We start from the raw sequence: 14,613 nt of genomic DNA, 5'->3' as shown, positions 1-14,613 counted from the left end.
TGGTGTGTTGTATATACCGAAGATTCAAATAGCCAACTATAAAAAGTCCAAATGACGCAGATTAGAGTGCAAATAGTCTCAAGAAAATATCAGTCCTGGATAACACGCATTAATAATGCCTTTGGGAGTGATAACATACAGACACCGGATACGGTACAGAAGAACGCGGTCAAAAATAATTTAAAAGGTTTACTTCACAAACGAATGAAGACATGGTGGAACAAAACATCATTGGAAAATTATATTCAGAAAGGTTTGATTCCACGTGGTTTAAGGATTCAAGTATTCCCATCCTTTGCGATTGACGATGATGAATTCAAACTAAAATGGGAAGAGGCATGTACAATTTGTTCAAAACAATTTCTCTCCCTAATAGTGGGTCTCAACGCTAAAGCATTGGAGAGTATGGAAAAGGAAATAGAACAAATCCAGGGTGAGTTCTATAAAGACATGACGCCAACTGAACTGGAAACTCTCAAGAATGAAATGGAACAGTGGTTTGATGAGTGGGAAAAACCAATCCAAGCTACTAAGGTTAAGAAATTCCAACGGGATCTGATGGATTTTAATAATAAGAAGGTATATCGCTGGAGGCAACCTCGTTCCAATCTCACACGTACAGCTTCCACTACATCTTTAACATCAGTTGGGGCGGAGTCTAATATTTCTTCCGTGAGTAACCAAAGTCAGAGACGAGATATCCAGAGAGTGGAGAACATTAGAAGACAGGAATATTCAAGGAAATCGCCCAGACGATATGAAGATCAGGAACACCGTGGTGGCACATCAAAGGTAATTAACCTTTCTTCCATCTCTCTTTCCCTTGATCAAATTCGTGTGCTTGAGTTGGGTCTTTCTTTCTCCCCAGCGGCCAAATTCGACCAGTTTTCGGCGCTGAAGGATTTACAGTTATTTGGTAGAAAACTATTTTTTAAGCGTATTTTTGAAAATAAAAAACAAGGTTTAATGCCTACGAGGGAGGAACAACATGCAGTGCAGAATTTGATGGATTTACTGACTGAAAATGAGACGAATATGGATGCAACAGTGACAATGGGTAAGTTTCCACAACATCTACTCCCCCGATCTACCCGGTTTCCGGTATTGGCCACATGCCCGGCCATTGATATGTTTATTAAAATGGTCACCCGAGAATTTGAATGTATCCCGGAAAATATCAGAAATGACAACTTGTCTGATAGAGAGAGAGCAGCATTACTCCAACTCTCCCGACTGGAAGGAGTGATTATAAAGCCGTCGGACAAAGGCGGAAATGTTGTCATCTGGCCTTCAGATCTGTATGAGAGGGAGATGTATAGGCAATTGCGAGATGCATCTTGCTATAAAAAACTTACTTTTAATCCTCTCTCCAAATTCAGGGAGGAGCTGCATCAACTCACATCACAAGCTGTGGAAAAGAGCATATTGAGTAAGAAAGAAGCTATGGCACTGAACATTGAGGAGCCATCCATTGCCACCATATATCTGCTCCCGAAGGTACACAAGGACCAACGAAATCCACCTGGCAGACCCATAGTATCTGGCAACAACAATCTATGTGAACCACTCGCCAAATATATTGATTATATTTTACGCCCTTTAGTGGAAGATCTGCCCTCCTATATCAAAGATACAGGAGACCTACTTCTGAAGTTTGATGGAGTGCAATTGGAGTCTGACATGTACATTGTCACGTGCGACGTGGAATCATTATATACATCTATAAGACACCAGGATGGCCTAAAGGCAGTGGAATTTTTTCTTGGATCTAGTAATATATCTCCGGACCTTTGCGACTTCACGGTGAGAGCCTTATCCTTTGTTCTCACTCATAATTTCTTCTTATTTAAGGGGTCCCTCTTCCTACAGCTCCAGGGGACGGCCATGGGGGCGGCATGTGCCCCCTCCTATGCCAACCTATTTCTGGGGCTGTGGGAGAGGGAAATCTTCCAATCAGAACCAGTGAGGGGAATAGAAAATGTCCAGATGTGGGGTCGATATATTGACGATATTGTGATGGTGTGGCAGGGTTCCATTGGGGACCTAGAGGCATTTATGACATGCTTAAATCAGAACCCATATAACATCAAATTGACCCATAAAATAAGTCGAGAAGTGATTGACTTCCTTGACGTTTCCTTACAGGTGGACACGGCAGGGTTTGTACAAACAGACTTATATAGAAAGAAGACTTCTGCAAATACTGTACTACATGCACAGTCATCCCATCCGAACCACCTGATAAGAAATATCCCAGTTGGTCAATTTCTGCGAGCAAGACGGATATGCTCCAATGATGCCGCTTTTGAACGACAAGCAATTGATCTGACCCACCGATTCCGTGAAAGAGGTTATAGTAATCGCTGCATCAAGAGAGCTTATAACCGAGCAAAGAATGCCGATCGTCGGGAGTTACTAAGACCCAAAAACAAATTAGAGTCTTCAGATTCAAAGGTAAGATTTATATCTGAATTTAGCTCCCACAGTAAGGAAATGGCTGATGCTTTGGATAAACATTGGCCTATCCTTATGACGGACCCAATACTGAGAAATATTCTTGATCCCACAGTGTCGATAACATACAGAAGATCTCGGAATCTCCGGGACCTTCTAGTTCGAAGTCACTATAATTCAGGGAGAATCCCTGGGATCTTTGGCTCAAGGGGTCCCAGATGGGGGTCAGGCCCTTGCAAAGGATGCGTAGCCTGCCCAAATATGGAGAAGACCACTGTCTTTTTTTCATCGGGTGGAACGAGAGAGTTTAAGATCTGCCATTCCATATCCTGCGAAACCAAAACTGTGGTATATTTCGCTACGTGTCCCTGTAACTTAATTTATATTGGAATGACTTCGCGGCAACTCAGGAGAAGAATCCGCGAACATGTGTTGGACATCAGAGCGGCAAGGGATGCAACAGTGATGGAGGAATTAAAGACCATTCCCCGTCACTTTAAGTCTGTTCACAACTGCGATGATTCTCTTCTCAAAGTTCGGGGAATTGAAGCTCTATACCACAGTGAGAGAGGGGGTGACATGAAGAAACGGCTCGCCCAAAGAGAGACCATGTGGATTTACCGATTGAACACTCTAGCACCGTTTGGCCTGAATGAATATAATAGTTTTGCACCATTTCTATGAAATCCTTATATGTACGTTCTTATAGTACTCCGGTCAAGAAATACTCGCTTTTTCAGGTTTGTCTGGTTTTAGATTTATATATTTTAATTGTTTTTAGTGTTTGTATGGTTTCACTTTGAATGATTATGCGTTGGCCGATTGTATTCTTTTTCTTTGTATTATTATTATTATTATTTTTTATTTTTGATTTATTTATTTATATTTCTTTATTTTTATGTTGTCCTATTTTTTCTTCTCTATCTCTTTTATAGGTGTAATATTATTGGATCCTCTGGCATGATATGCATGTATGTGGAATCCCTTTATTTACAGGAATGATATCGGACTGTAATATTTTCTTGAGACTATTTGCACTCTAATCTGCGTCATTTGGACTTTTTATAGTTGGCTATTTGAATCTTCGGTATATACAACACACCAGTTTCTTTATTTCCTTTGAGGATATAGGTTTTTTTTGAATTGATGGTGTACCAGTTAGCCCATTCTGTCGGCCCTTGCCCATGGGGTATGCATATATATATACATTCTTTATTTTATTTATCTTTCTATTTTTTTGACTGCTTGCGCAGTTTATGTGTATGCACTAGGGGTTAATTTGTGGAGGCATTATATATAAATTTTTGTGAGCACAATATCACTCCAGTCTATGAGAAACATAGACATCATAGGTACAACTATACATTAGGGAACAGACTGGTAGTGTAGTTTAGTGTGATTTATCAACTATATACATATTATTATTGGTACTACTATTATTATTATTTATTTATGTATTTATTACCAATTATGTATATATACATCAGATTAATTATGTATTAATATGGATTTTTACATTTATTTTTGTATTCATAGTTTAATTATTTATCACCTATGGTGTATATAGATATATAGATGTTTTTTTAGTTATCTACTGGGACATGTGGTTCTGTTGTGAATTCTATATTGGTGGGTACGGTATTTATGAATTATATAATTATTTATTACACTTTATAATTTGGTATTTATTATCTATTAGATTTATTATGTTTTTACATGAATTTTATCGTATTGTCGTTTATTCACGGTTGTATTATTTACTTATGGTATTTATATGTGTATATATATATATATATATATATATATATTTTTTAGTTATATATATTTTTTATTTTTTAGTTCTGTATTGCTATACACAGTCTAGTGGTGGGTTTCATATAGTTAGGTTGTTGTGTATGAGTATATAATTATGCATATACACATACTTCCTTCTTTACACTTGTACACTTATTAATATTTTATTTTCAGTTTTTCATTAATGTATGCTTAGGGTTTTTTTCAATGTCTGATCTGTATTGGGTAAGTTTAGGGTAGGTATGCTCAATTAAATATATTATGGTTCACTTGAGTCACGTTTAACACTTTGCACATTGCACTTTTGCACTTTAACACTGTTTTTCACTAATCATGTATTTTTCTCATCATACTTATTTTTTCATTCATCTTTTATCACTAGTCACTTTCTTTATATACCCCCTTTTAATATCTATATGGCTGTGTATGTGTTTTTTTGTGTTTCATTTTTTATGTCCAAGTCTCGTTTTTGTATTACTGCGCATGCGCCGGGTCCGGACCCTTTGGTCACGTGATGAGTTTCGGTCACGTGACCGGGAGTGTATTTATGTTTCCATGGCGTCTATGTATCCAGGAACCAGATGAGGTCACGTGGTGCGCTCTCGGTCACATGACCGGGATCGTATATATGTTACCATGGTACTGGGACTTCCGGGAACCGATAGATGAGTTCTCTACTTGGAGCATTTCCGGTATGACGCTTAAGTCATGTGACCTAAGAGCGGTCATGTGACCGCACGTACTTCCGGTCCGTGTCCGGAGACGGTCTCATAGGAATGATGCAGATTAGCATAGTAAGTAGGATACACCTGGTAAGGGGTGGGAGATTGGAAATGGGAAGTATTCTTTGATTGGTCTGTGGGATGATTTGTGATGCATGGTCAGCTGCATATGAGCAATTTGATTGGTATCTGGTTGTATAAATAAGACAAGTGACCTGATCTTTATTACCCTTGATAAAGCTTGCACAGCGAAACGCAGCGTTGGGTGAGTGGTGGTACAGGGCAGGACTACATATCATGGATTATATACCCTGAGGTTTGAGTATATCTGTATGAATTTGACACTATATGTAACTTTGTACTAGGTTGCTTCTGAACTGCACTTGCAGCTCTATATATATTGGTTTACATTTTTTCTATGCACCTTCTTACCTCTATGGGCTGATTGATATACCATCAATGGTCGAGATATAGTAGCTACACTATCTATTTATTTATTTGCTTTGCCCCGTATACCATCTGATGTATGTATTGTATGTTTTTGGCTCCCTTTTTAATATGTGTTTTTAAATCATATATATTTCTATGTATGCTATCAATAAAGTAATTTTTTTCAATATATGTAGATTATTGTCCAGCATTATTTATTTGTAGGTGCTATATCTATTTATTTTTCAACATGTTGAAAAACAAGCAACTAATACAGCAACAATATGCTGCCATCGCTCCGTTGAATAGGAGCATCGGCAGCAGACGCTGCTGTATTCTATGGGCTGCCAGGACGATCAGCGATCACCCGGGCAGCCCCTCACTCACCCGCTCCCGCACTCACCCGCTCGCTGCAGCCGCATTGAATAGTGGTGGCAGCGAGCGGGGAACGAGGAGCAAACGATCGCTGAGAGCACTCGTTTGCTCCTCTTAACGACCCGTGGAATAGGGGCTTAACTCTAGACCGAAATGTACCAATATATATGCAAAGGAATGCAAACGAGATTTAGACTTTGTACCTGATAATTTGTACACATGTGCGTAGACCGAAATGTATGCTTCTACTGTATGTTCGTGATTTTTTTGTGAATGTTCGGTGAACACGAACCGATCACAATAATTTTTGTTTATGTTTTTGTTCGGGATCCAAACCAAACATCGGGATGTTTGCTCATCACTACTGTTGACACAAAGACATAATTTTTGTAACTAACCAAACCACCATTACAGTAGGTAGTAATTCACTAAATGCTTGTTACGCAGGTAACAAACATTATAATTTCAAGCATCACATCCATCCCCTTTCCCTTCATCCATATCCCTATTGGTTGAACTTGATGAATATGTGTCATTTTTTAACCATACTACCTATGTAATGAATAAATAGTAATTTTCTTTTCCTGTAAAACTATGAGATGAATGCTGCTCCTTGTACACAGTGCAGTGGTGCTCAATCCATACATCATCCATACAGAGCATGGAATGAGATTCCTTTACTATGGTGTGGTACTTATACCGTGGGGTGAAGTAAAAATTGGCCATAACCAATCAAAAAAACAGTAGATGATTATCCACTTGGTGCTTTTACTCATGTAAAAGAGAGTTATATATTTTAGGGCATTACAATTAATGATATTTTTTCCTCTAAAAACTTCAGATTTATACACTGTAACACATAAAAAAAATTCTAAATTATTTTAAATATAAAAGATTTAAAATACCTCTTTGGAAGTAATACATCAAAGCCATTTATATTTCCATTAAAGGAAAACTAAAGGGAAACTTAAAGAGGCATCTAACCTGCTAATATGTCCCTATAGCCCACGGGGCGCTGAGGATGATAACCTTTCTTACCTACTTTGTAGTTTAATCCATATGCTAATGAGGCAGTTTGGTGCACCAAGGACGGGACTACAACCCTCAGTGCACTGATCAGCCCAGATTGCTCAGTCTTTTTTTTTTATGAATATTCATCTGGCGCTCTGCAGTGATGAGTGCCAGAATGATGTCATGAGTGTCACCCCAGTAATCGGTGGACAAAGGGTGGTAGTTCCACTCCCAGTGCCCCAAACTGCATCATTAGCATATGGATTAAATTACAAAGTACAAGAAAATGGCACCAAGGATAAAGGTAAGAAACGTGCCTTCATCCTCAGCGCCCCATGGACTATAGGGACATATCAGCAGGTTAGATTAACATTAAAATGACAATGGTTCTTACATTAAAAATGGCAATTGTTCTTAAAGTGTCCCTGCCATTATAACTTTCAAAATCTAAATCAACAGTAGATGTGATATAAAGCAAGTTTGCAATTTGCATTCATTATTTTTTTTTAATTATCATGGGAAAAATCGGACATCTGGAGGGGGATTTACAAAGACCGACGTACAAGTATGCCGGTCTTATATTAGTCCCTGCCCCCTTTTCCCCGCCGAAATCTGGGCCCGGCGTACGAAATCTACCTGCCTGCGAGCCGGTGTAAATCATGATAAATGAGGCGCAAGAGGAGGCCACTACCTCATCCCCGTCTCGTCACGCCCCCCCAAGCTCCCCCAGCCAGCCCATCGGGCAAGCGGGGCGTACACCAGGCATACGCCAGGGAGAAGGGGCAAATCTGCACCTTCTCCCTGGCATACACCTTGGGCGTATCTTTGATAAATGTCCCCCATAGTGTTTAGACTCTGAAAAAAAGGGACTAAACACAAGTCCTGGTCATCTGCGCGTTCACATAGAAAGCAGTCATTTTATCGTCTTTAAACTGTGACACTCTTACTGTTGTAAGTCTCTTTTTTTTAACCAGCACAAGACTGCCTTCAGGAACTGCCTTCAGGAGACTGGACCTGGATTTCAAGTAAGTACAGCTTTGTTTTACAGCCTAATTTAATTAATGTAAACTGTGTTATAAACTTGCTTTATTTCACATCTACTGTTGATTTAGATTTTGAAAGTGATAACGATGGGTTCACTTTAAGTTATCAATGTTTATTATTACAGAATCATAGTTGAAGGGTCGTTCACTGTACTTTACCGTACTACAGAGTTTTATGGTGGCGGAATATAGCATTCATAAAGGTCTATGGAGCCAGATTGCACCTCTATATGTATATATATATAGGCATACAGTTTCTTTTTCTGTAGGATTTATGAACAATGTGACCGAATAGATGTGATTTTCCACAAGCATATTCATTAATATTGTATGAACAATGCTTGTAGGAGAGAATATATCTGTGATACCGTACTATTAGGACTTTTTAGGCTGTTCATATCGGCTCCCGGAACCTGGCCCTGACAATGGAAACATTTTTTAGAGGGTTATAAATGTTTATTTTCCTCAACTGTAGTGTAAATTGTGCCAAAGTTCGCCACATCTTGGTACACCTCAGCATTTAAAGGCCAGTTGACACAGATTTCCTGCAGATTTTGACTTTTCTATTTAAATTAATTAGGAAAATTTGCATAAAATCCATAAAAAATCCACAATAAATTAGCAGCGTGTAAACATACTCTAGACATGTAAAAACCTACCTCATCAGTGCATTCCTGCCTGTACTTGATCTTGATTTTATCTTCACTTTTACTCATTCTCCTGTAAACACAAGAAAAAATAAGTACAATGAAAGGCTATGTTCACACAACATCCAAAAAAGATAAAAGGCGTCGGCTTTTTCTATTTAAAAAGACGTCCGTTATTGCTTCGATTTAACTGACTTGCCCGGAAAACCCCTTTAACCCACAGTACACACTTGACCTTTAAGTCTACACTACTTATATTTGTGACTTGAAGTTCCTATCGTTGACAATTAAAAGATTCCAAGATTAAAACTTCTGACCTATTCATAGGATAGGTAGGCAAGTGATATCTGGGCTTTCAACCATTGGGACCAGTCATGAGAACGATGATTCCTTGTCACCTATCCTATGGAGTCAATGTTTTGGTAGAAGCCCAATAGACAATGAATAAAACTCTGGCTGTTTAACTTCAGTGCTCTCTGTTGATTTCAGGGATTATTTTACCTCCATTCAACTGACTGGTGGGGGTCCCAGTGAATAAGGGATAACATGCTGAGATGGCAATACCCCTTTAACTTTATTATTATTTTCACATTATCTTAACATACACTATATTATACTTTATTGCCAAGTGTGTATACCATTGTGTGAAAGTGGTGTTATATTGCCAGGATATGACATGAAACCACTATATGTAAAAACATCCTATACTGACTCATTTTGGCAGCAGGAGACACTACGTTGATTCAAGAGTTGAATGTCAAGAAAATGGCAAGCACAAAAATCATTTTGACTAAAAACAAAAAAATAATAATACATATTCTGATGTATGACTGCACTGAACTCACATTATGTGCGAACACAGCTCACACTCGTTTGAATAAGTTCTTCCGTTTGTGCCGCACACTGGTTTACGCATTCTGTTGCAAGCCAACCCAATACCAGGTATGGGAATGTATCCATCACAGTTAGGCTGTGCAAAGAAAAGAAGCACAAAACAAAGCAAACAGAATATAGTTGTAAAAAAGGATTCAACAGTTTGAAGATTTTAATTTGAACATACCTTCATAGCAACCATCAGATTTTAGTTGTCACCTTTTCTGTTCACATACTATGTGCATTTTGGGCCTATGTGCAATACTGCCTATGTTGCTTATATTATCCAAAGTGCAGGTGTTCAGATTTTTCAGAGCACTCTCAGCTTTTATCCCAAGTTTTTCTGTTTAAACTTTTTGATTTAGGAGACCCTTTTGATTTTTTAGTTAGTTTAGTATTCTTTTGCTGGTATTACATTTGTGTTTATTAGATCCAAATAATGCAAACATATTGGGGGAGATTTATCCGTCTGTCCTTTTACATTAGCAGATTTCTTGGTCACGGGCTGCCGCAAACAAGCGCTGATCAGCAAAATCGGCCATCTTTTTTTTCACTGTTCTCCTTGAGTTCAGTGATTACTGTGTTTTGTTGACATCTTTTACATGGCACAAAAAAATCGAGCAGCCAAGCTGCATGAAGAATCCATGTATTCTTCGTGCAGCCATAGAAACTGACAGCATGGATATACATATATCTAAGCTGTCAATTTCCAGATCACACAGCACTACATACTTACCTAGTGTGCTGCTGCTGTGATGCGGCATCCCGTTCTTTGGCTCTCCTGTCCAGCAGATTTGTATTTAGGACCCACCTCCTCTGGCTTTCAATCACTTTGGTGGAGGCAGTGATTTTGAAACAGCAGCAGCTGGACGGGAATCGTTAAAATGGATGCCGAATCAAAGCAGTAGGGCACTAGGTAAGTATGCAACTGCTTGGGATCTGCAAACTGACAGCACAGATATATGTATATTCGCACTGTCAGTTTGTCTTTATCATTATTTGACTTACATCCCCTTTTAAAGGAAGATATGTGGCCAGTGACCGTAAATTTTGAAGCTGGTTCTTAAAAGAATATCAGCCAAGGATCGGGCGTTTTTCTGGTCCTCAGGTGATCACTGTCACTTTTACACAGGCCGATTATTGGCTGGATCGCTTCTAGCAACGCTCCTGTATGATTACACTGGTATACATTAATTTTGCTGTCTAGAAGATAACATGTGATCTTTATTAGGGATGGTCGGAACAGAGTTCAGTTCGGGTTCGTACGAACCCGAACCCTGGGTAATGATTCCCGCTGTCTGCCCGCTCCGTGGAGCGGGCGGATCCAGTGGGAGGACCGCCTGGAAAACTGGGATACAGCCACAGCCATAGGCTGTATCCCAGTTTTCCAGGCGTTACTCCCGCTGTATCCGCCCGCTCCACGGAGCGGGCAGACAGCGGGAATCTGCTGCCGAGCGTTCGGGTTCATACGAACCCGAACCTCGGCAGGTTCGGACCATCCCTAATCTTTATGTATCAGTTTTTCCGCAAAACGCTGTTTACTAGTAAACTTTTGCAGTTTTAACGTAACATTATATAAAATTATTTGGAAAAGCTGAGTGTGAAAAAAGATAATAGAGTGCAGAAAGATATGCCGTAGGTATAACTAAATGGAAGTATACTGAATAAGTAGTTTAAAACTGCTGACGTCAGCATTTTGTGGCTATATATATTTATGGAACATAGATATCAGGGCAGATGGAACACAAACATGATGACAGACCACTGTTGGTGTTTACAGCATGACAACCCTGATCATAACTATTCCAGGGCATCAAAAAAAAAAAAAAAAAGTTCCCTTGGAGTTCCCTTCATTACGCACTGACACTGATTGATCCCGGCTCGGCAATCTGTAGATCTGGGCTGCAGCAGCCCAGAGTAATATTGCTCTGATCTAATTAATCAGTGCAGTATTATGTATACTACATTGATCTCTATGATAGATCAGTGCAGTGGTATTAGAATTCTCCCAGGGGGAATTTAAATTAATGTATGTAAAAAAGTTTTTTTTATTAATAAAAAATCCCATGCCCAAGTAAAATTTTAAATCACCCCCCTTTTCCCATATTACAAAAATAAAAAAATAAAACATATTTGGTAAGACCGCGTGCATAATAGTCCAAAGGATTAAACGATCACATTTCTGATCTTGCACGGTAAATGGTGTAAGCGCAAAAACCCACCAAAGTGCAAAATTGCAGATTTTTGGTCACCTCAAATGCAGAAATATTGTAATAAAAAGTGATCAAAAAGTCACATATATGCAAGCAAAGTACTGATTGGAAAAACAGATCATGGCATAAAAATTTACATTGTTTTTTGTTTAATTTTTTTTAAAAGACATCAAATAAAATAAAATTTATAACAGTTACATATCGCTGTAATCGTACCGACTTGAGGAACAGAGATAACATGTTAGTTATACCATAGGGTGAATGGTGTGAACACAAAACCTCTGAAAATAAAAATAATTGCACTTTTTTTCAATTTCAGTGCACAATTTTTTTCTGGTTTTACAGTATATTATATGGAAAATTAAGTCCGTCATTGCAAAGTATAATTGGTGTCGCAAAAAATAAGGGCTCATGTGGGTCTGTAGGTGAAAAAATGCAAACGCTATGGCCTTTTAAACACAAGGAAGACAAAATGAAAGCACAAAATTTAAAATTGGCTCAATTAATCAAACATTTTTCATTTGTGAAAAAATTTGACGTATTGCATATTTTTTGCCTTCAAATATAGAAACAGCACCTTTCATTTGGGTAAAATCAGCAAAAATATTTAGGTCAGTAGAATTTTTTTTTCAAATGTAGACCAGTGTATTCGGCCTGTGTAAATGGTCCTTTACAGTAAGATTTGGAGTGTATCACTTGTTTGCTCTTTGAAATATATATATATGGGTTCTACCGCTGTGATATGCAAATATCTGTAGAACAAGGACCCCTGGGAAACTAACTCTGGAGTTATGATAACATAGCTATACTGTTTCCGTAAACCCATTTACTTCTATATGAGTTGCAGGAAAAGCGTAGAAGAGCCCAATTATCAGTTTTCGTAATTACTATAACCAGGCTGATGGAGTTGTGAGGGGCAAATCTACAGATAAGAACGGGATCCATATCCTGTAAATGTGCCATAAAATGCCCTCAAGTACTATGATACCAACTAGGTTTGTAACCAAGTGGTTATGTTTCTATGTTCACACACTGTTGAAACTGTGTTGAAACAGTCATTGCTTTAAAATAATTATTTGCAATTAAATGACAGCCATCCACTCAATTTAAACAGTGTGTGAACATAGCCTTTCTGTGTTTTCAATCCACTCCTGGCTTTGGTGCAAAATACTGACCAAAATACAGAGCAAAAATATTGTGTGGGAATATAGCCTTATGTTGCAATTTGGCACCAGAGCACAACTTTTGACCAAAAAATGTAATATAAAACACAACACTCAAATGCTGTAGCAAAATTTCTCATATATCTAGTGTGCAACCACAAAACTCAACAAACCTAAACAAAATGAGTGCTGAACATAAATGCCCCCTCTTATGTAACATGGACATGTAACTCATGTATAAAAAAGGTATTCTTGCAACAAATGTTTATGTATATTTCTGAATATATGATGGGGTTTCATTTTAGCAAAACGGGACACAGACAAAATTGAAGTGTATGACACTTAGTTCTATTCACGCCCTCTAAAAAATATAAAAATGTACATACCTCAATCTCGACATCACCAGAGCTACAGATGATACCTAAAATATAAAATGCAAACACATGAAAACACAGTAAACAGTAAACACAGAAAACAATAAAAATATTTCCATCATAGCAGAGAAATGACTTTATCTGATATTGTGCTGGACAGTTAAAAAAAGTCATATTTAAATAATGTAAGGCTATGTTCACACTATGTTTCACAGTGTCCATTGCTGTTAAACTGCCGGCCACCAGGCTACATTCAGGACATTCTTGCAACCGATAACTCTGTTTCGGCTGCAGGAACGTTCTTTTTTTTCATCAGTGACTTGCAGGCATGTCAGGTTTGCCTACAGATCGACTTTAAATTGTGTTCACTGAATATACAGAAAATTGTGTTAATAAAGCACAACATGAACAAAAATAGTGATAAAGATGACAACAATGTAATAAAAGATAAAGTACCTTTGAAACAGGTAAATGCCACAATAGCATAAACAATGATTCCTATGGGCTTCATGGTGATGCGTTACTTCAAACGTAACCAACAAATTACGAAAGTAATTTTTCTACAAGATCGCTGTGCATTTTTGTATCCTGAAGAGGTTTACTTAAGGCAGGGCTAACAGGAGACACCCTCAATACTGGGCTATACAAATATACCATTCAAATAATGTCATCACCAGCTAAGACCTCGCTTTCAATTCTCGATTATAAAGTGGTAACATTTACAAATATTTACTGTAACTTCATTAACAAGAAGACAGAGGAGTGTAAGTTCCAGCCTTAGTTATATTTGTTGTCTGTAATCTTCATCCCTTTAATAAACGGAAGATAAACCAGCAATAAAAAAAAAGGAAAAGTGATTATGATCAACATCTTATACAAAAAAGATCAAAAGTGATAAAATTACTAAAAATCATACAGCCCTATAATATAATTTACAATTAGGTCTTTTTAAAAAAGGTGACAATATGCTAAATATACTTTATGGCAGATAAAACCTTAGTGTTTGTGTGTAGATCTAATACGTTTCATAGACCAAAAAAGTCAACGTGGCAGTGCCTAGTTCTTTTACTCCACCCTGCCAGGCTTGATTGATATATGTCTCCCCATACCTAAGCAGGGAGTGATTTATCAATCAAAGAGGAAGCCACCTGAGACCTCCCAAATAACTTGTTGGGCGGGATAAAAGTGGTGAAAGGTTCCTGGTAAATAATTTCTGTGTCACTATTCAAACAGTGAGAATACAGAAGCCAAGGTCAGGTATGAAGTCAAGGTCAATATTCATCTAAAGTACAACACAGTCACAGGACAGAACCAGGAGGCTAAACTTATAACTGTCACAAATATGTGCACCTAAGATTGAGACAGAGCTCTCAAATCTGTAAACAGCCAGGCGATGGAAGCTCCTAACTGGAAAATAAACAGCTGAGCACACTAATAGGCTGTAAGCTTCTCCTCCAGTCCCAACACAAAATCTATTGGGATGGCTGCTGACGTAAGCATGGCAGGTATGGTAAG

General features: G+C 38.1%; 1 protein-coding gene across 1 annotated transcript in view; it reads right to left on the bottom strand.

Annotated features, from left to right (window-relative positions):
• Positions 1-13,660, bottom strand: part of LOC138793787 (serine protease inhibitor dipetalogastin-like) — a 45,127-nt gene extending 31,467 nt beyond the window's left edge. Inside the window, exons 1-4 of the mRNA XM_069972479.1 lie at positions 13,555-13,660; positions 13,111-13,145; positions 9,321-9,445; positions 8,488-8,548 (exon numbers count right to left, since the gene is read on the bottom strand). Of these exons, the coding sequence (XP_069828580.1) occupies positions 8,488-8,548; positions 9,321-9,445; positions 13,111-13,145; positions 13,555-13,609 (276 nt within the window). The 5' untranslated portion in view covers positions 13,610-13,660. The remainder of the gene's footprint in view (positions 1-8,487; positions 8,549-9,320; positions 9,446-13,110; positions 13,146-13,554) is intronic.
• Positions 13,661-14,613: the final 953 nt, after the last annotated feature.

The sequence above is a fragment of the Dendropsophus ebraccatus genome, chromosome 1 (genome assembly GCF_027789765.1).
Source record: "Dendropsophus ebraccatus isolate aDenEbr1 chromosome 1, aDenEbr1.pat, whole genome shotgun sequence".
NCBI classification, from domain to species: Eukaryota; Metazoa; Chordata; class Amphibia; order Anura; family Hylidae; genus Dendropsophus; species Dendropsophus ebraccatus.
Note: the sequence above shows the minus strand (reverse complement) of the source record. Positions and strands in the feature narration are given on the sequence as shown.